Source organism: Apiospora hydei (genome assembly GCF_038363865.1).
Source record: "Apiospora hydei strain CBS 114990 chromosome Unknown utg000009l_segment0_segment0, whole genome shotgun sequence".
Classification (NCBI taxonomy): domain Eukaryota; kingdom Fungi; phylum Ascomycota; class Sordariomycetes; order Amphisphaeriales; family Apiosporaceae; genus Apiospora; species Apiospora hydei.
The window spans coordinates 4,938,840-4,955,672 of NW_027117368.1; the positions used below are offsets into that span (position 1 = coordinate 4,938,840).

At 52.9% G+C, this 16,833-nt stretch overlaps 4 protein-coding genes across 4 annotated transcripts; 3 read left to right on the forward strand and 1 right to left on the reverse strand.

Annotated features, from left to right (window-relative positions):
- Positions 1-1,581: 1,581 nt before the first annotated feature.
- PG997_013358 (kinase-like domain-containing protein) lies at positions 1,582-2,808 on the reverse strand (the record flags this gene model as incomplete). The annotated part of the gene is made up of 2 exons (XM_066817672.1): positions 1,582-2,171; positions 2,298-2,808. The coding sequence occupies 2 exons, from the start codon at positions 2,806-2,808 to the stop codon at positions 1,582-1,584; spliced, it is 1,101 nt and encodes a 366-aa protein (XP_066663364.1).
- Positions 2,809-4,821: 2,013 nt separating this feature from the next.
- On the forward strand, positions 4,822-6,127 carry PG997_013359 (uncharacterized protein; the record flags this gene model as incomplete). The annotated part of the gene is made up of 2 exons (XM_066817673.1): positions 4,822-5,007; positions 5,072-6,127. 2 exons carry the CDS (start codon positions 4,822-4,824, stop codon positions 6,125-6,127), a joined length of 1,242 nt encoding a protein of 413 aa, XP_066663365.1.
- Positions 6,128-13,687: 7,560 nt separating this feature from the next.
- PG997_013360 (uncharacterized protein) lies at positions 13,688-14,671 on the forward strand (the record flags this gene model as incomplete). Its single annotated transcript, XM_066817674.1, has 1 exon — positions 13,688-14,671. One exon carries the CDS (start codon positions 13,688-13,690, stop codon positions 14,669-14,671), a length of 984 nt encoding a protein of 327 aa, XP_066663366.1.
- Positions 14,672-15,589: 918 nt separating this feature from the next.
- On the forward strand, positions 15,590-16,546 carry PG997_013361 (HYD1; the record flags this gene model as incomplete). The annotated part of the gene is made up of 1 exon (XM_066817675.1): positions 15,590-16,546. The coding sequence occupies one exon, from the start codon at positions 15,590-15,592 to the stop codon at positions 16,544-16,546; it is 957 nt and encodes a 318-aa protein (XP_066663367.1).
- Positions 16,547-16,833: the final 287 nt, after the last annotated feature.

Consider the following 16,833-nt stretch of genomic DNA (forward strand, 5'->3'; position numbering starts at 1 on the left):
ATGCACGTGTATGTATACTCATGGATGGTACTCCGGTGTATTCATTCTTTTTCCATTGCATGCCAAGCCTCGGTGACACCTTGGACTTATTCAAGATGTATGCGCTTTGCTACGTTGAGTGCAACGCAGGGAAGTTTCGGTTGCGGTGAGACGTGATGTGACATGTATAATAGTCTCTTAGCGCCTATGTACTAGCCCTGTCCCTACATAGGCAGTGTTCTAGAATGGGGAAATGCATAAAGATAATGCAACATGTGGATGCTGGTTATGAAGAACAATGCAAATGCAGGGGGTTTGATAAGGGGCCCAATATGCCAAACTGCCGCCCCCAACCTAAAACCAAACTCACCGGCACAACTCCAGATTCTATGCTACCACGTCCCGAATCACAAAGCGATAGAAGCTGACAAGCAAACGAATGAAGTGTCTGGTCTAAATAGAAAAAATATCAGCGCTGTAGTGTTCCATTGGTAACAGGAAATACTACAAGTACCACCCAACCTCACGACGACTGACTCGCGCAAACTCTAAAACGGCTGTTGCAGACGACGACGCTCACTGTTTAGAGTCTAGTCAGGTCCTCTTCTCTGACAACCCCACACTTCGGGCTTGGATTTCGGAGTCCTTCGCTGTGGGAGTCCTAATTCGACCATTTTTCGTATTGATCGGCAGTCTTTGACGAGAACCAGACCGGTTTTGAACCTTCAGGGCAAGATCGATTGTGGTCAACTTTGTGTGTCTTCTAGTGGTAACGGGAAGGCCCATCTATCGGATGACAGCTGCAGCGCACAGGCATATACATATGCATATATGCCTTGTCAACTTTATGCACTCGCTATCCGTACATCAAAGTACGACAGGCCAACCCCCGCATTGGGTGTGATGGGGACAATTTCGTACGAAGAACGCCCGAGTTCCGTGTCTCATGCGAGTGCCAGGGGCGTAGGTCTTGCCGACGGCGGGGTATGTGACTCTTCCAGGTTGCAATCCGTTCGAGTTATGCATGCAGGTGGTTGAGAAAAGGGAAATGTGATGCGGAGAGTAGCAAGCAAACAAGGCGCAAGGTAAGAGAAGATCTTGCCGCAAACAACGTGAATACCTAGACTTGCATATTTGACGGCAAGACGGGTGGGATCGTGGCCCATCACACCAGCCCAAGCCGCCGGGTTGCCACGAGCTTCTGCCCCGACTCGCCCGAGTTGCATTCCGCAATCGACAAGTGTCGTACGATATGATTCCCAAACAGGATGGTATCATCGCGCGGTTGACCAAGTAGGATATTAAGTATTTACCCGGGGAGAGACCAGTCAACGGGCGCTGTCGTGACACGGCAAATGCCAAGGTTGGGACGGGACGAGCCCTGGGTCTACCCCTGTCGGGTCTTGGCATTTCCCAGGGCTTCGGTAGCTCGGGAAAAAGGGGGCAGTTCTGCAAAGCCAATGCACGCCATTCGCCATGTGCCGCACTTTCTTTTGCCAATTGGCGGGGAGCAAGCCAAGATGAGGGGTTGTGTTTCTATTTCTTTCTTCAGTTTGTCTTGATTGCTAGATGCGCCTCCCGTCCTGCAACTCTTTGCATTGATCACAAGCCCGGGGCCTTGGCGGCCGGCTTCGGCTCGTTGAGGATCACGTCGATGACCTGGTGGTCGTCGTAGGTGGCCACGGTGCGCTCGCAAAGCGACGCGATACGCTCCTTGGACTGCAGGCCGTCGGGGCAGATCAGCCAGATGACGTTGGTCATGAAGGAGCGGCGGTACTCGATCATGACCTCGGGGTCGTTGTGGCGGTCGAACTTGGGCCCGCCCAGCCTGTGCAAGGTCTCGAGGTAGTGGTCGAGGATTTCCATCTCGTGCGCGCGGCGGTCCTCGATGCTCAGCATGGCCGTCATGTGGTAGACGATGTCGTGGAAGCACGAGCCGAAGTGGAAGGCCGACCAGTCCAGGAACCCGATCTCGCCTGCCGCCGTGAAGTAGATGTTGCCGATGTGCGTGTCGCCGTGCAGCAGCGTCCGGAAGCGCGGGTTGCGCTCGGCGTAGTACCGGTCCACCGCCTCGTTGCACCGCTTTCCGTCCATAAGGTACTCGGGCAGCTTGGGGCGGCCCGGCAGTCGCACCACCTCGTCCCACGACCGGACCATGAAGGTCATGGCGGGGTCGTAGTTGTTCCAGATCCCTGTCGAGACATCGCGTTAGCTTTGGACCTGGGCAAGGGAAGAAGCAGGAACACTTCCTTGAAAATCAGAAAGAAACGAAGAGCACTGAAACAAATCAAACTTAAACAAGAACGTGGATTACTTACATGGATGGTCCTCCTGGCTCTGGCCCCAGTACTTCGCGTGAAGACCGGCCAGATGCTCGACGCCGTTCATGACCTTGGAGACGGGGTACGAGGCGACCTCGGCCGCGAACGAGCAGCCCTCATTGGTGAGGTCGTTCATGATGGCGATGCCCTGCGTCTCGGCGACGCCCGACCACCAGCCCTTGGGGAAGATCATGTGGTCCACTTGCGGCGCGATCTGGGAGAAGAACTCGGCCTCGCGCTGCGCCAGGCTGACGGTCCACGGCTGGGCCGCGATCATCTTGGGGTCGAAGACGCCCTTGATGCAGATGTCGGTCGGTCTATCGGTTCCATCGCCCTCATCCTCGTACGTGATGGAGTAGAACAGCTTGCTGGCCGTCCCCCAGATATTGCGCGTGTTCTCAATCGATTTGACCTTCTGGTTGAGTTTGGCGCTCAGCCATTCGGGGGTGATGTGCTCGGGAAGGGTGGGGAGCACCTCTCCGGGTTGCTTTGCTTCTGTGTCAGCCATGGTGTTTAGCCTTCTGCGTCTCTTCGTTCCTAACGGTGGGCAAACGTGGATAGTATTTCAAGATGCAAAGAGGTTACGCCTGAACCCTGGGCTTGGCAGCAGCTCCCAATGTCTTATATAGACCTTCCACGCCGTATGTGCCGTCGAAGCCACGTGGGCCGAGAGAGCGACCCTGATAATTGCTGATATCTGTGGTGCAGTCCGACCCTTGAAACAATGGATCCCAGTGGCTGTCTTTTGGCAAATCAGATTGAGTGCTGACTGCTTGTTGCTGGGCAATTGCCGGGAATGGTGCCTGGGTCGAAGTTGTGAATTGCCGGACACAGCTACGAGCAGCGCATAATCATCGCGAGCAGGAGGCGCCCTCATACGAGACTACCCGCGAATGTGGTGATGATGCCGGGATGTTTCTCCGGAATAGAAGAAAGACCCACAGCGATGTTCCTCCGGATGCAAGGCTATTGGGCTGAACTGCAATGCCGCTTGGACGTATGAAGAATAGATGAGGGGCTGCTGTTGCTTATGGAGCCGTAGCAGAAACGCCCGACAACCACACTCGGTGCAAGGGGTTCACTTTGGGGTATAAGAAAGCGCTCCTGGTCTGCTGTGTGAACCTTCCAGAATGTCCTTGTCGGGTTGGCAGACTGGCCACGCGTAATTTTAGTAGGATATGAGAGGTTACGCAGACACCCAGAAACAGGCATGGCTTTGCAATATAGCATTGTACATATGCACATGAGATGATGTGCCGCACGTGAAGATGAAGCTGCAGCAGCCCCAGCACCACCACGTAACAAGGGTGGGAAACAAAGGTACATCGACAGCCGAGGATCCCGAGGTCCTGCAATCAACTGCCTAGTCGTCAGACGCATCGCATATAACGAAGAAGCGAGCTGAACAATATATAAGGAACATCGGTCGAATTTCTGACCTAACAACCTGCAATGTAACGCTGTGGTAGGTGTAAGCGAAAGCTTTTTTCTCCCCTTGCCAAGCGATGCGACTTATCAGTTCTTGCGGTCGTGGGTCGGTGGCCATACAGCGCAGCACGTACGACGCAGCATGAAATATCTCCAGCTCCTGTCCAAGCTGTTGCCGCGCGGGACTGCCCATCACATCATGAGATGCATACACGAAAAGCTCAATGCATTCCATGGTTTTGAGAAAGTCTATTATCCCAGGCAGGCAGATACCCAGCCATATGGCACGCGATGGTGACATAATAGAATAGGGATTTGTTGGCTGCAACGCTCTTCTGGCCCGCCTTCCACCTTCAAACTGCCCCATGCTGACCCGGGAGGGCCTCCGTACTTAAAATTGGGTAACGATCGTCCGCGACGGTGGTGTACCCGCCAATGGGAAACGATGCCAGCAAATGCCCGAGACATGGATGGCGTCTCCTGTCATTTCGCCTTCGCGTCTTCGCTGGTGGCATGACATAAGCTCACCCGGGGCCTTACTAACGCCAGCACGCTCCATTGGCCCAAGCATTGCTTTTTGCAACGGGAACGGGGGCCGCCTCCCGGGACGCCTCACGATGGGCCCAGCAGACGCATTCAGGCATGCTCTTCGCCCACGGGTAGGAAAATCCGATTTGTTTATTGGGGACCCCATGTCGCAAAAATTCGCCGCTGGGATTCGGCAGCCAGCATTGATCAGCATATGACTCTGCCGCTTGATATTGTAAGGTTGCAATTCTTCCCTTGCAAAAGAAAATCTAAGTTTCCGAGGCTGCAGCCAAAAGTGAGATGCAGATGTCTTCTATACCATGACTCGTTCCTGGTATCAATCCATATCGATCTAAACTTGCCAAAATGCAGACGGTTAAGTAGTCGTCTTGACGCTCACACTTGTTGCATATTTCTTTCGTTCACACGCCCTTTTCACGATACACGGTTGCATATGCAACTGTACCCCCTTTGCCGTGTGCGGAGGTGCTAGCGGCTTCCAAGCCTTGAGGGTTCCATATTACTACCATTATTACTTTAATTCTTATCCCTTCTATTCGCAGGCATGACCGTCAGAGACAACACCAGCATGGTGGCCGACCCCATCATGCCCGAGGGACTGGGGCGGTCGCTGCTGGTGGTGACCATCGTGATGACCATACTGTCCAGCATCGTTGTCGTCACGCGGCTGTACGTGCGCAGGCTGTACAATGCTCTTGCCATAGACGACTGGATGATGTTTGCCGGCTGGGTAAGTAGCTTGGTCATTATCCTCCGTGATTCCAACACTGACATCCACTGCCCCATGGGCCCAGATTCTCAACCTCGCGCACAATGCCTCGGTTATCGTCCTCGCAACCTACGGCATGGGAGCGCACGACTACGAGCTCACGGCGAGCATGGGCCAGAAGATCTCGATGTGGACCATCATCTGGCAGTTCATCTACGTGCTGGATGGCGCCCTGATCAAGTCGAGCATCGTCGTCACCATGCTGCGCCTCGCCAACAGGAGAGAGTACAAGATCATCCTCTGGACGCTGTTCGGCCTGACCTGGGCCACCTGGCAGATCTCGTGGCCCGTGGCCATCTTCCAGTGCAAGCCCGTCTCGGCCGCGTGGACGGGCATCGGCGACTGCAAGTCGGGCCAGAAGGTGATCCTGCAGGTTTCGTACTTTGTCTCCGCCGTCAACATCTTCACCGACCTCGCGACCGCCCTGACGCCGATCTTGTTGTTGCGCCACCTGCAGATGCCGGCCAAGGCCAAATACCTCACCATGGCCATCCTGTCTCTCGGTGTCTTCGCGTCCGTCGCCACTACGATCCGCATCAGCTACACCTGGGCCTACACCGCTACGTCTGAGCAGATCTACAACATCGGCAAGATCGTCCTTCTCACGGTGCTCGAGTGCGACCTGGGCCTCATCGCGGGATCGCTGCCCATGCTGCGCCGCCTCTTCCCCAATCTCAACCCGTCCCAGGCCAAGTCGTCCAACAACGTCGACTCCGCGATCCCGGGGAGGTCGGGCGACGTCACGCTCGTGACTATTGGCGGAGGACGGAAGAAAAAGGGTTACAAGCTGGAGGACTCGCAGAACGGGACCCATCTCAGCGCGACCGAACGCCGTTTCCCCGATCGAAGGATGTCAAAGGACGAGAACAACACGCCGACGGACAACTCGGTCGACAACGACGACCATGAATCCACCCGCCGCATGATCCACGTCACCCGCGAGGTCGAGCAGAGCAGCATCACAGGCGGTCCCGACGGCCTCGAACACGCCGAGCACAGCGACCACAGTCATATCGACTACCCTGACAACCGCTTCCAGCATGCCGCTGGCGCTAGCCATGGCATTCCCCAGGCGTTTTAAACCTCGATCAAACTGGTGACTGGCAGGTGTTGCACGCCAGGCATGAACAACATGAAGCGTGGGATGCGATCCCTGTGTCTGTCCAATACATGGCCTTCTTTCCCCTCTATTATATGTAGCGATTCAAAATGTCTTATTGTTGTTCTTTCACTTTGAAAGGAGAAGCCTTTTCTACATGTATCTAATAATATCAGCGGCAGAAGCAGACCAGTACTAGCCCTGGATGTATTTCCTACATACGAACTGCTGTAAGGCCAAATGTGCAGCATGAGCGAGCTTTTGAAGTTGTGCTGTGGCATACAGATAGCGAGCAATACCGTGGGATGATTTACTACCGCCCTCATTCTAGGTCTGGGCCGGTACCAGGCTTGTCCGTCTGGGAGGATTGGCCCCCTGCTGGCTCGTCGAAGGCACTACAATTCCGAACTCAGCTCATGTCATCTTTCTCCTGTGAGATGTAGTCCATTTTCGCTCACGTTTGTCATACAACATCCACATTTGGTACTGAAAACCACGGAACCTGGCGGAATCGCAGACTCAACCCACTTAGCCCGGCGAGAGCCCCTAAAAGGGGGCTTGCCATTTAATACCTCCTGCATACGAATGGGCTGATTTTCTACGTCAAATACCGACTGGGATTAATACTTTTACATGGCTGGTGGTCCACGCTAAGCCAGAACAGCACAGCCGGCACTTCCGAGAACTTGCCCCTATTATTTGCTGCAGAGCGTGAACCGCACAAATTGGGGCCATGCCACTTCGGTCCATCACATCTCGCTTACCTAGCAGGTGGGACGACTCATGCTGCCAGTCAGATCTCTATCTTGTTGCGGCATACCAACTGGTACGGGACCAGCTGTCTGGGTGACTTCCGATGCTGTGCCATGCAGCAGCATTATGTTGGCCAGATTTGAATGTTTAATGACTGCATATTCCCTTAGTAACTTGTATCCGCCAGATCCCTGGGTTATGCAAGGTAGATTTCAAGCAATCCTCCAGTGGTATCTCAAGGTCCGATTCCTTGACGTCCTCCCATTTGTAGTCTCCCATATAGATGTGGCAATTTGTCCAATATGGATACCACAACGATCATTTCAAAGGGAATAATCAATTTTGACCGCCCAGGTGAAGTAACGAGTCCCCCATAATTCCATGTCCGATATGGAATAAGCATGGAATGATCATAGCTGAGTATCCGGTACATGTAGTGATATCTTGCCATATGTCGGTAGTTAATTGCAGATATGTGCCTCATATTTATCCCGTTTGACTCTATCACACCAGCCGAGTATGGTCCTTAAGCAGGGTCTTGGGTAGAAGAAAACCGATGAGTTTGGTGGCATCCGCTAGTGGCCTGTATGGCTGGACTTCGACCAAACAACACTCCCTCATGGCTCACATGGGGATATTGGATCTAGTTCAAAATTTTTGGATATATTAGATTGCTCAGGTCTGATGCCAAAAAATGAAGTATTGCCATGCCATAGATACTGGCTTGCTATTGCCGTGGTGTTGGATACTCGTGGATTTGAAAGTGACCAAAGTTCGCCTTGGACTCGCGAGTTGGTCCTGAGCATATGAGCTTCACAGGCCTGTCAGGTTTGGAAGCCAGACCCCAATAGTAGGTACGTACATCTATGTTCCTGCCTTGTTTCCAGCGCGTGCCCATAATATTTGACGCGTCCAACGTGATTGTTGTGTGTAGTCAGTATTGTGTGCCTTCCAAGTCTACCGCGCTTCCTTGCCCCACATCCCCACAATCTGCTTCTTTAAAGGCAATCTTACCACTGCCGAATCTCTTCTTCTCTTCTTCCCTTCTTCATCCTTCCTCTTCTTTCTCGAGTGTTCGCATGAAGACGGACGCTATCTTCTTCCAATCGGTAACGTGCGGAGGGTTCGGCTGGTAACACGGCTGAACGGTGTTGACGCCCACCGAAAGGTTGGGTGAGTGCGCCGAGTTGCAGTTCCCGAGTGTATAGCATCATGACGGATTTTCCTCTGGCGCAGACGTCCACTGGAGACAATGGAGGAACGTCGAGTGCCGAGGGTGTACTCTCGAGTGTTTTCCGACCAGTCTGTTCCGACACTGCCCGGTTCTTCCGGGGTTCGAAACGGGCATGGAGGGAGGCATGAGGACGGACTGCACGGGTGGTAAAATCGGATCTGCACCTCCACGAATGGCGATTAGTCGTCTTGGTACCACCTGGTAAACCAGACTTCGTATTCTTGCTTGGTCAATAGCTTGTGGTACAGGTCTGGGCCAACGCAGACAAACGTATTCAAGCAGTCAAGTGAAGGTATATTGATCTTTACATGTGGCTGGTAATCGACGCCTGACTTGGGTAAATCGAATTTCATGCTACTATCCTATGCTCAATACCATTTTGCGACAGCGCACACGCCAAAGCCTCATTAATCCCATCTTTTAGATATGCAGGGCATGAATCAATGAAATATATTGTAGCTCGCTGTTGGCTCAAGAAATATCGCTCAGCCTCCTCGTGTGATCATGTAATTATCTGCATCCCTCGGGTTTGACGCGGTGTTTCATTCTCTTCGCGAAGGACCGCGTTGCCTGGTCGAATCCCGTGTCTAGTTGGTTTCTCGGTGGATTGCGCTGACTCGTCCCAAGAGAGTGACCAGCCGTTCCGCGCAATCAATGAACTTATCGGCAAGTGTTGTCATCGTCGACGAAGGGAGCTATGAGTTGCAAGCTTTGGATGTACGTCGGAGCTTCGCGAGGGAGCCCCTCGTGCGCGTCGGTAGACTTTTGGCGCAGTTTGATTAGCTTCTATTGTCCAAACACAGAATTCTGCCGGCGTAGCGCGATATGTTGATACCGACCATATATGCTTTGGTTGAGAACGGAGACTGATTCATGCGATGGTCTCTATGGCTTGGAATTGCAACGTGAGAAGAAGCCTGACGATAACGAAAGTAGAACCCCAAAATCCACCATCAAAAGTTTGCTACCTCCAACCATCGCATCGAGCCGGTCGTCCCAAACGGACACGAGGCTGCTGTCCACAGCCACTGTGCCAGACAGCCAACCAAAATTTTCGCTGCAGTATCGATGGCCAACTGGATATGTTGACAGCGTAGGTACCTTTTGCCAGACGGTTGGACCAGCTAGTCCGTTGTCAGCTTTATGATCACTACTGGGCAACCGTCTTGAAATGATAGCTATGCCATTGGTCTATCAGCTATCCGAATTTTGCGTTATTATATCTCCAATTCAGAGCAATGGGATAATCAGCCGAAATTCCATTGTCGATGTCCTGTGAACAGACATCAGGGCGTCAACCACTGGCATAACCATCATGGCGTAAGCGCTTACAGGTGTCTGTGTAAGTATCATAGCCATGGCTACGATATGTTTAAGCCGTGAGACCATTTCCACAAACCTGTTGTCTAGTCTTGCTCTCGTGGGCTTCTGTTGTACTCAACAGGTGGCCGATGTCAGTCTGCTTGGTGACCAGCTGAGACCAGCTGGTCGCCACCCGTTAGCTGCTGTGGATGTGGGCCATATGCTCTCTCAATCAAGTCAATTAGTAGCTGGCTGGAATATATAGCACACCAGTGTTTTTCTTTTCTCAATAATAGCTATGAAGATTCTTCGGGCATTCTTGTCGCATGAACTCTGAATGTTGTCGTACTCTATGTGTAGCTTTTAGTCGCCATGACGCTGGTTGTCAAGGCGGGGCTAAATCCCCGTGTCTTTCGGAGATCTCTCGGCTACAGCCGCTTGCCCCTGTCAAGGTCCGGATGCGCTAGAAGTAGCAGTAGGAAGCGTAGAAACAGCCGGCCTTTCAAGACAAACACTTGTCTTTTGGCTGTGTCTCACATGGTCGCATACAGCCAAACGTGCTCGAGGCAACTCTAACAAACGTAGCACCAAGCGACTTACACGCCACGGTCGCCCACTCCCAGAGCTAACCTTGTACGCCCAGCCAAGCGACCCTGCTCCACATAGACTCCATTGCCCCACGAGTGACCCCTCCGTAGCCCCCAAAACAGCCGTGAAGTGTTTCTGGTGGTGTGTGGCTCGTATCCCCTTGAGTCCACTTACACGCATACTGACACACATGTACAATCCAACCAGCCCAACCCAACCCCGCCCACACCAGACCGCTCCAACCCCTCCAATATAATGGTCTAGAACTGCTATCTTCTCCAACAAACACGGCTCTTTGGTCTAGTGGGTAAGTTCATCATCACCACTTTCATACTTTCAGGCATACATTGCTAACTTCCGACCAGTATGATTCGTCCTTCGGGAAACACCTTCGGTTAGACACTGAAATGGACGAGGCCCCGGGTTCGAATCCCGGAAGAGCCCGAGCTCTTCTTCAAACCTCATTTTTGCTGATTTTGTTGGCGAGGACTGAAGATATCGTGATGCCATTTTGCGATATTGTGCACAGCTCGGCCATGAATAAGCTCAGAAAGGGCGCTAGCACGGACACCATATGGCCCGTGCGCCCACTCTAAATCGAGGTCATGGTTCAACTCCTGTGCACGCCCAACGACTTGTCTTTTTCTTTGGCCTTTGGGTGATTGATTGTTTGGCCTGTCACGCACATATTGCATGGTCTCTTTTGCATCGTGGCTCGCATCGCTGCGCACTCTTGGCATCGCATCTGTCTCTTCGCATCTATTATCCTGTTTTCATTTTTTGACCTGTGATGATTGTATTGCACCAGACGCATCATTTCTGCACGCCCAATCTGCACCGGTACTGGCGAAGCACAGCAAGGTCATTCAATCACACACTCCTAGGAGTCTGGCCATGCAACGACTACTCCAACCACACCACAACATCGTCCTTTCTTTCAGCCGCGCATCTCCCCGAACGATTGCAAAGAACCTGATCAAACAGTGATTCTTGGGCAGTTCGACACCCTGCGGCGCTCCTTCGTCTCTACAATCTCCTGCCAGATTGGTCGAGTGGCTTCGGGTAGTAGTCCAACAATTGAGTTCCGAAAAAGGCGCCTGCGGAATTGAAGCACGGATCCGCCGATTCTTCCGCCGGGCGTACTCGACGTCGCATGTCCGATCAAGGTCGAGATGTTCTTCACCCCATTCTTTGCTCAGGTTCATTTCATCAACAAGGTCCTCCAAGTCAGCCAGCCGTTGCGCACCCAGTAAGAGTACTCGAGCTTGGGATATGGAAGGCCCGTCCAGATTCTCCGGCAGCGAGACTTGTCGCAGTCTAGAAGGCGGTCGCTGGCGTATACAAGGAAGAGAAACTGGACACCTTGAGGTGGAACCGAGGGAATGTATGCAGGAAGTTCATCGGCGGAAGTGCGTTCACAGCCCATGGCTAATACAGCTGACACAAGGGTTCCAAGGAGAAGAGCTCCGAAGCGTACTCGAGTCGGTCATCCGCTACACACAACTCCCAGACTTTTCGTATGTTTAGCATTTTGTCTATCATTTGGCCGGGCATGTGTCGACTCACGAAGGGAGCTCATCGTGCCGTATTATCCAAGTGGTATTCTCCAAGTGGTACTACTCGAGTGGTATTACTGAGTGGTATTATCCAGTGGGCGAGTGCCGACGATGCCGGAAGAGATGCCCTCCTTTTTCAACAAGCGTACTACTTCGAGCGTCGCCGACGTCCCGGATCCGCTATGGCTTGCCATTCGATCCCAGGTGCACCGTCATTGTCGTCTCCAAGACAACTATCTCGTTGGACTGCTCGCCTAGGACCTAACCCCCAGACTGTTGAGGTTCCGCCATTCTGCAAGCCCACACATATTTGTTGTCTCCGAATCCCCTGCACTTTTGGGACAGAATCAAAAGCCAATGGTCACTATGCGCACGCAAAGGTCAACGTTTGATTGTGTGTACTGATTCCAACCTCGCCAGATGCAGCAAACGAATCGGACATCAATGTTTCCGTTCTGTCTTGGGCCAGTCAAGGTTCCTGACCGCAGCCAATGGCAATCAACAGTGCCTAGAATGCACCTTCGTGCTCAACTCACAAACTTATGTACGACTTCCACTCACCCCAGGTTTGATCAGTGTCTTGTCACAATCGTCGGCTAATAAAACTTGGAGTGTAGGTGCTATCTACACTGATGCACGACACCCAAGATCTACTGTAGTGACTTGAAGTGACTTCGCAGTGATCTTGCCCGTGCACACATTCATTGATTGTACTAACTGCTCCTCGTGACTACGTAACGACGGGAATTCCTAAACCAACAGTATGCCAAATTGAAACCATCTACTCATAGACACTCAATTTACTCAAGACCTTTCAGTGATTATCTGCGCTGTGAAGCCGATATATAATCTCATCGCGAGCCGCCTTCCTTGACATACGAACCACTACGACCAGAAGCATCTGAAGCTGAACGTTAATTTCGAAGTACCACCACTAGATACAGTCTTACTTGACCCGTCCTAATGTCTGGAACAGCACCACGAACAGGTCCGCAGTATGGCGACGAGGTTGGGGAACGGTGGGTGCAAGTGGATTTCACATTTACAGGTAAAGTCTCTATTGCTGGAACCTATATGCCTAAGTATACCGAATGGTGACTGACCACAGTGGTCCGGTCCAGGATCCTGGCTCTTGTTCGAACCCACAGACGACGTCCGCATCGGCGCCAAAGAGTACGCTATGATGGATATGCGCAATCAATTTCAGAGAAAACTCCACGCCTATTTCTATGATTGTAAGACAGCGGACTATGAAGATCTCATCTTCTTGTGTACCAAGTTCTTCCGGCAGGTCGGAGAGTACTGTCACAGTGGGAATCTGCCATACCGAGTACGGTTCATGGAACGATACGCCAGGGAGAACCAAGGATCTGGGAACGAAGCTCGGGTAACGAAGATGAAGACGACGCTTGCATTGCCTTGATGGTAAATCTAGCGACTTTGGGCGTTTATTCACTCCTTTTCCAATGGTATTCCTTATTAGTCCGGTAAATCAGAAATAATAAATAGACTATTCATTCCAAGAGTTGCACTTGAATGGTATAATTCACTTTTCGTACGTTATATTTATTTTTATATATGCCCTTTTGATTATTCCTCTAGTTGTAAACCGGGGTATGTTCAGAGACTTGTTTCCTAGGTATTCGTTCATAGATGGAAATGATTGACAGGGGTAATTGACAAGGGCCAGCCTAGCTGGGATATACTCAAACGGTTTAGGCTCATCTTTGGACCTTGCGAGAAGTACGTGCAATATCTGTCTTCCTTTATTCTACGCAGTAGTGACCAGGGGGTGGTGCCACCTCAAGACGGCATTTTCATGCACGATGTCTGCTTAACTAGCCACTTCACTGGCGAAAACTTCGTGGCGCCACCTTGCTACACCGTATGGTGTGGTCGCAAAGCGCAGAGGCTTCGCTGCACGCTGTTGGCCAGGTATGAAGAAAGCAATCGCATGATCTGACGAGCCTGGAACAGGTGTCTATCAAAAGTCATTCATCATTTGAATGCTTATCTAGAACTTCAAAGCTATACTATGGTTCTCGAAGCCGAAAGCTGACTATCTCATCATTTCACGTGCCAAATCACCACTGCAAAGGGTACTACGCAATGTCTTCAGGACCGACAAGCGACGTTCTCATCATAGGCGGCGGACCAGCAGGTCTTGCTGCTGCCTTGGCCCTGTGCCGCCAGAACCACACGTCCATCATCTTTGACTCGGGCAGCTACCGCAACAGATTCGCCGCCGAGATGCACATGGTCTCGACATGGGACCATCGCCCTCCGGGCGAGTTCTTGGCAGCCGGCCGAGCCGAGCTCACACAGCGATATCCTGGTCAGTACACATTTGTGAACGGCGAGGTTGCCTCCATCAAGCGAGTTTCGGACGGACCGAGCATCTTCGAAGCTTCCGATGCGGCCGGCAAGCAATGGCGGGGGCGAAAAGTCATCTTGGCTACGGGCGTGCGCGACCTCCTGCCCTTCATCGACGGGCTCGAGGACTGTTGGGGCCGCGGAGTGGTGCACTGCCTCCTATGCCACGGCCACGAGCAGCGCGGGGCCGAGTCCGTTGCCGTGCTCGCGCTGGACGCGTTCGCGGAACCGTCGGGGGTGCTGCGCGTGGTGCGGTCGTGCAAGCAGTTCGCGAAGCGCGTGCGCATCTACACGAACGGCAACAAGCGGGCCGCGACGCAGCTCCGTCCGGTGGCTGCCAATGTGACCGGCTGCGACGTCGAGGCCGGGGTTATCGAGCGCCTGGAGATGGTGAAGGACCCTGACGGCGGGGGCGAGGAGCGGCTTCTCGTGGTGCTAGAGGGGGCCGAGGAGGACGGGCTCGCCGGCAAAGAACATATGCATGGCTTTGCCATGTACCATGCGGGGACGGAGCAGGCCAGTTCGCTCGTGGAGGAGCTGGGTGTCCAGCTCGACGATGCGGGTGATATCAAGCTGGGGACGTTCGCGGAGACGTCGCAGCCGGGTGTTTTCGCGGCGGGCGACTGTGCATCCCGGCACAAGTTTGTTTCTATCGCGGCTGGCACGGGACTGTTGGCAGGGGATGGCGCAGCGCAGCAGTTGCAGGCCGAAGGCGCTTAGACCGGCGCATGGAGAGCTAATACCCAGTGCGTTAAACGCACGAGTGAACGGGGTTCTTATCCCAAGTGTGATGGCTGGATCTAGAGCCCGGCGTTCCAAGGACATACTTCATCACATATGAATGCAACTACCGCATATCCATTCCCCAACACCAATACCGAATCTGAATTCGTGTTTCCGTAATTTGAACCCATTCTGTCATGATATGTATGCTGAATAACATTAGGAGGCGGGTGCCTAGGTAGGTAGGCGACCTAGACCTCTCAAACGCTGCCCAGTCCAGGCGTTAGCTGCAACATTGAACCCTGTCCAGTACCAGCCCCCATGATGGTCGCCCAAAATACGACGACGGTACTGACTCGCATGGTGGTGCCACCTTAGCCAAGACGTTTGCAAACTCTACGGCTCCTGCAGAAACAGGATATCATAGGACATGTAACCCGGGTCTGTCCTTCATAAGTTTGGCCATAATTCAGCAATCTTGGCTGTTCGGGCAAAGGGTTTTTCATATGAGTCGGGCTCTCGGGCTCTAACGCCCTTTTTCCTGAATATGTTCCTTGGATGTCTACTCATCCGACCCCTGGACCACGCCTCATGCGATGTGCAGTCGAAGAGGAGGTGCCAATCGTGTCTGGTGGTACCACGATCTGCAATTGAAATCTTTTGGATAATATCGTGTTAAGTACCGGTCGCAACCTCACGGTAACTAACGTATGAAGATTTCATGTTTCCTAAGCTTCTTCACACCAAACCACATTGTACATGTTCATTGCATCTTGAGTACTCTCGAACTTTAGATAACCCCTCGAATACGATACTTGAACTGCAACCCCTGCTTCCATTGGCCCCGGGGGCTGCATATACACGTAGACGCACCTTCATTTCTAAGACCGCAGGACGGGCTCGCAACCTCACGTCATGGCCAACAACAACTCGACCGCAGACACTACACAGTCTATTACCCTGAAGGACGGACGGACGCTCTGTTATGGTACTAATGGCGCGAGCGGATCCAACTCCGCTGCTTCCGCCCAGCTCCCCACGGCATTCCTCTTTCATGGCTTTCCCGGATCCCACCAGGAGGGCCATGCAATCCACAAGGCCGCCTTGACCCACGGCATCCGGATCGTCTCTGTCAGCCGGCCAGGGTACGCCGGCTCCAGCCCAGAGCCCAAGCGTACCATCAGCTCCTTCGCACTCGACGTCCTCGAGCTTGCCGACCACTTACACATTCAGCGCTTCGCCGTCATGGGCATCTCCGGAGGCGGACCCTACGCGCTGGGCTGCCTATTGAAGATCCCAGCCGATCGGCTCGCCGGCACCATGGTGGTTTCGGGCATGTATCCGACGAGCCTAGGTCTCAGCGAGATGATGCTCTCGAACCGCGTCATCTTCAACATCGCTCCCTGGGCGCCCTGGCTCATCGGCTTCCTCTTCAACAGCAGCATCGGCGCGGCCGCGCAGGACGTGGCGCACCCGGAGCGGCTGAAGGAAACCCTTCAGGGGGGCTTCAAGAGCATGCCGCCCGAAGACCGTCGCGTCGTAGAGGCCGACGGGGGCGAGCTCCTCGACATCTTCACCACCAGCATGCGGGAGGCGTTCCGGGACGGAGCCGCGGGGGCCGCGTACGAGGCGGCGCTGTTTGGCAATCCCTGGGACTTCGACCTCGAGCAACTGCCCGTGAGAAAGGGGGAGCTGGTGATCTATCATGGGGGTAAGGATATTCATGTACCCCTTAGAATGGCCCGAGAAGCTGTAGCGAAAATGAATGGAGCGCAGCTCATCGTGGAAGAAAATGAGGGGCATACACTCGGGTTTTGCAAAACGGATGAGATTATGAAGAAGCTGAGACAGATGATAGCCAAAGAACAGTAAATAGAAACAGACATATCCTATTATCTGTAATCAGATATGTTATCGTACTATGCTACTTTTTACAGTCTTACCAAGACGCCTGGGTGAGTGGGTGATCCAGCGCTGTGATGGGATTTGCCAGACTCATCAATCGTCGAACTGGTCAGGCAGCTGCACCTTGCATCGTACTGGAGTGTACCTAATGTATCAGCGGATTTAAACATCTGTTACAGGTCGATTTAGGCCTGTTTGATGGCTTAAACTTAGTTTTCAAACGATGGAAAAAACCTTCCGTGTTGAGGCCTTGA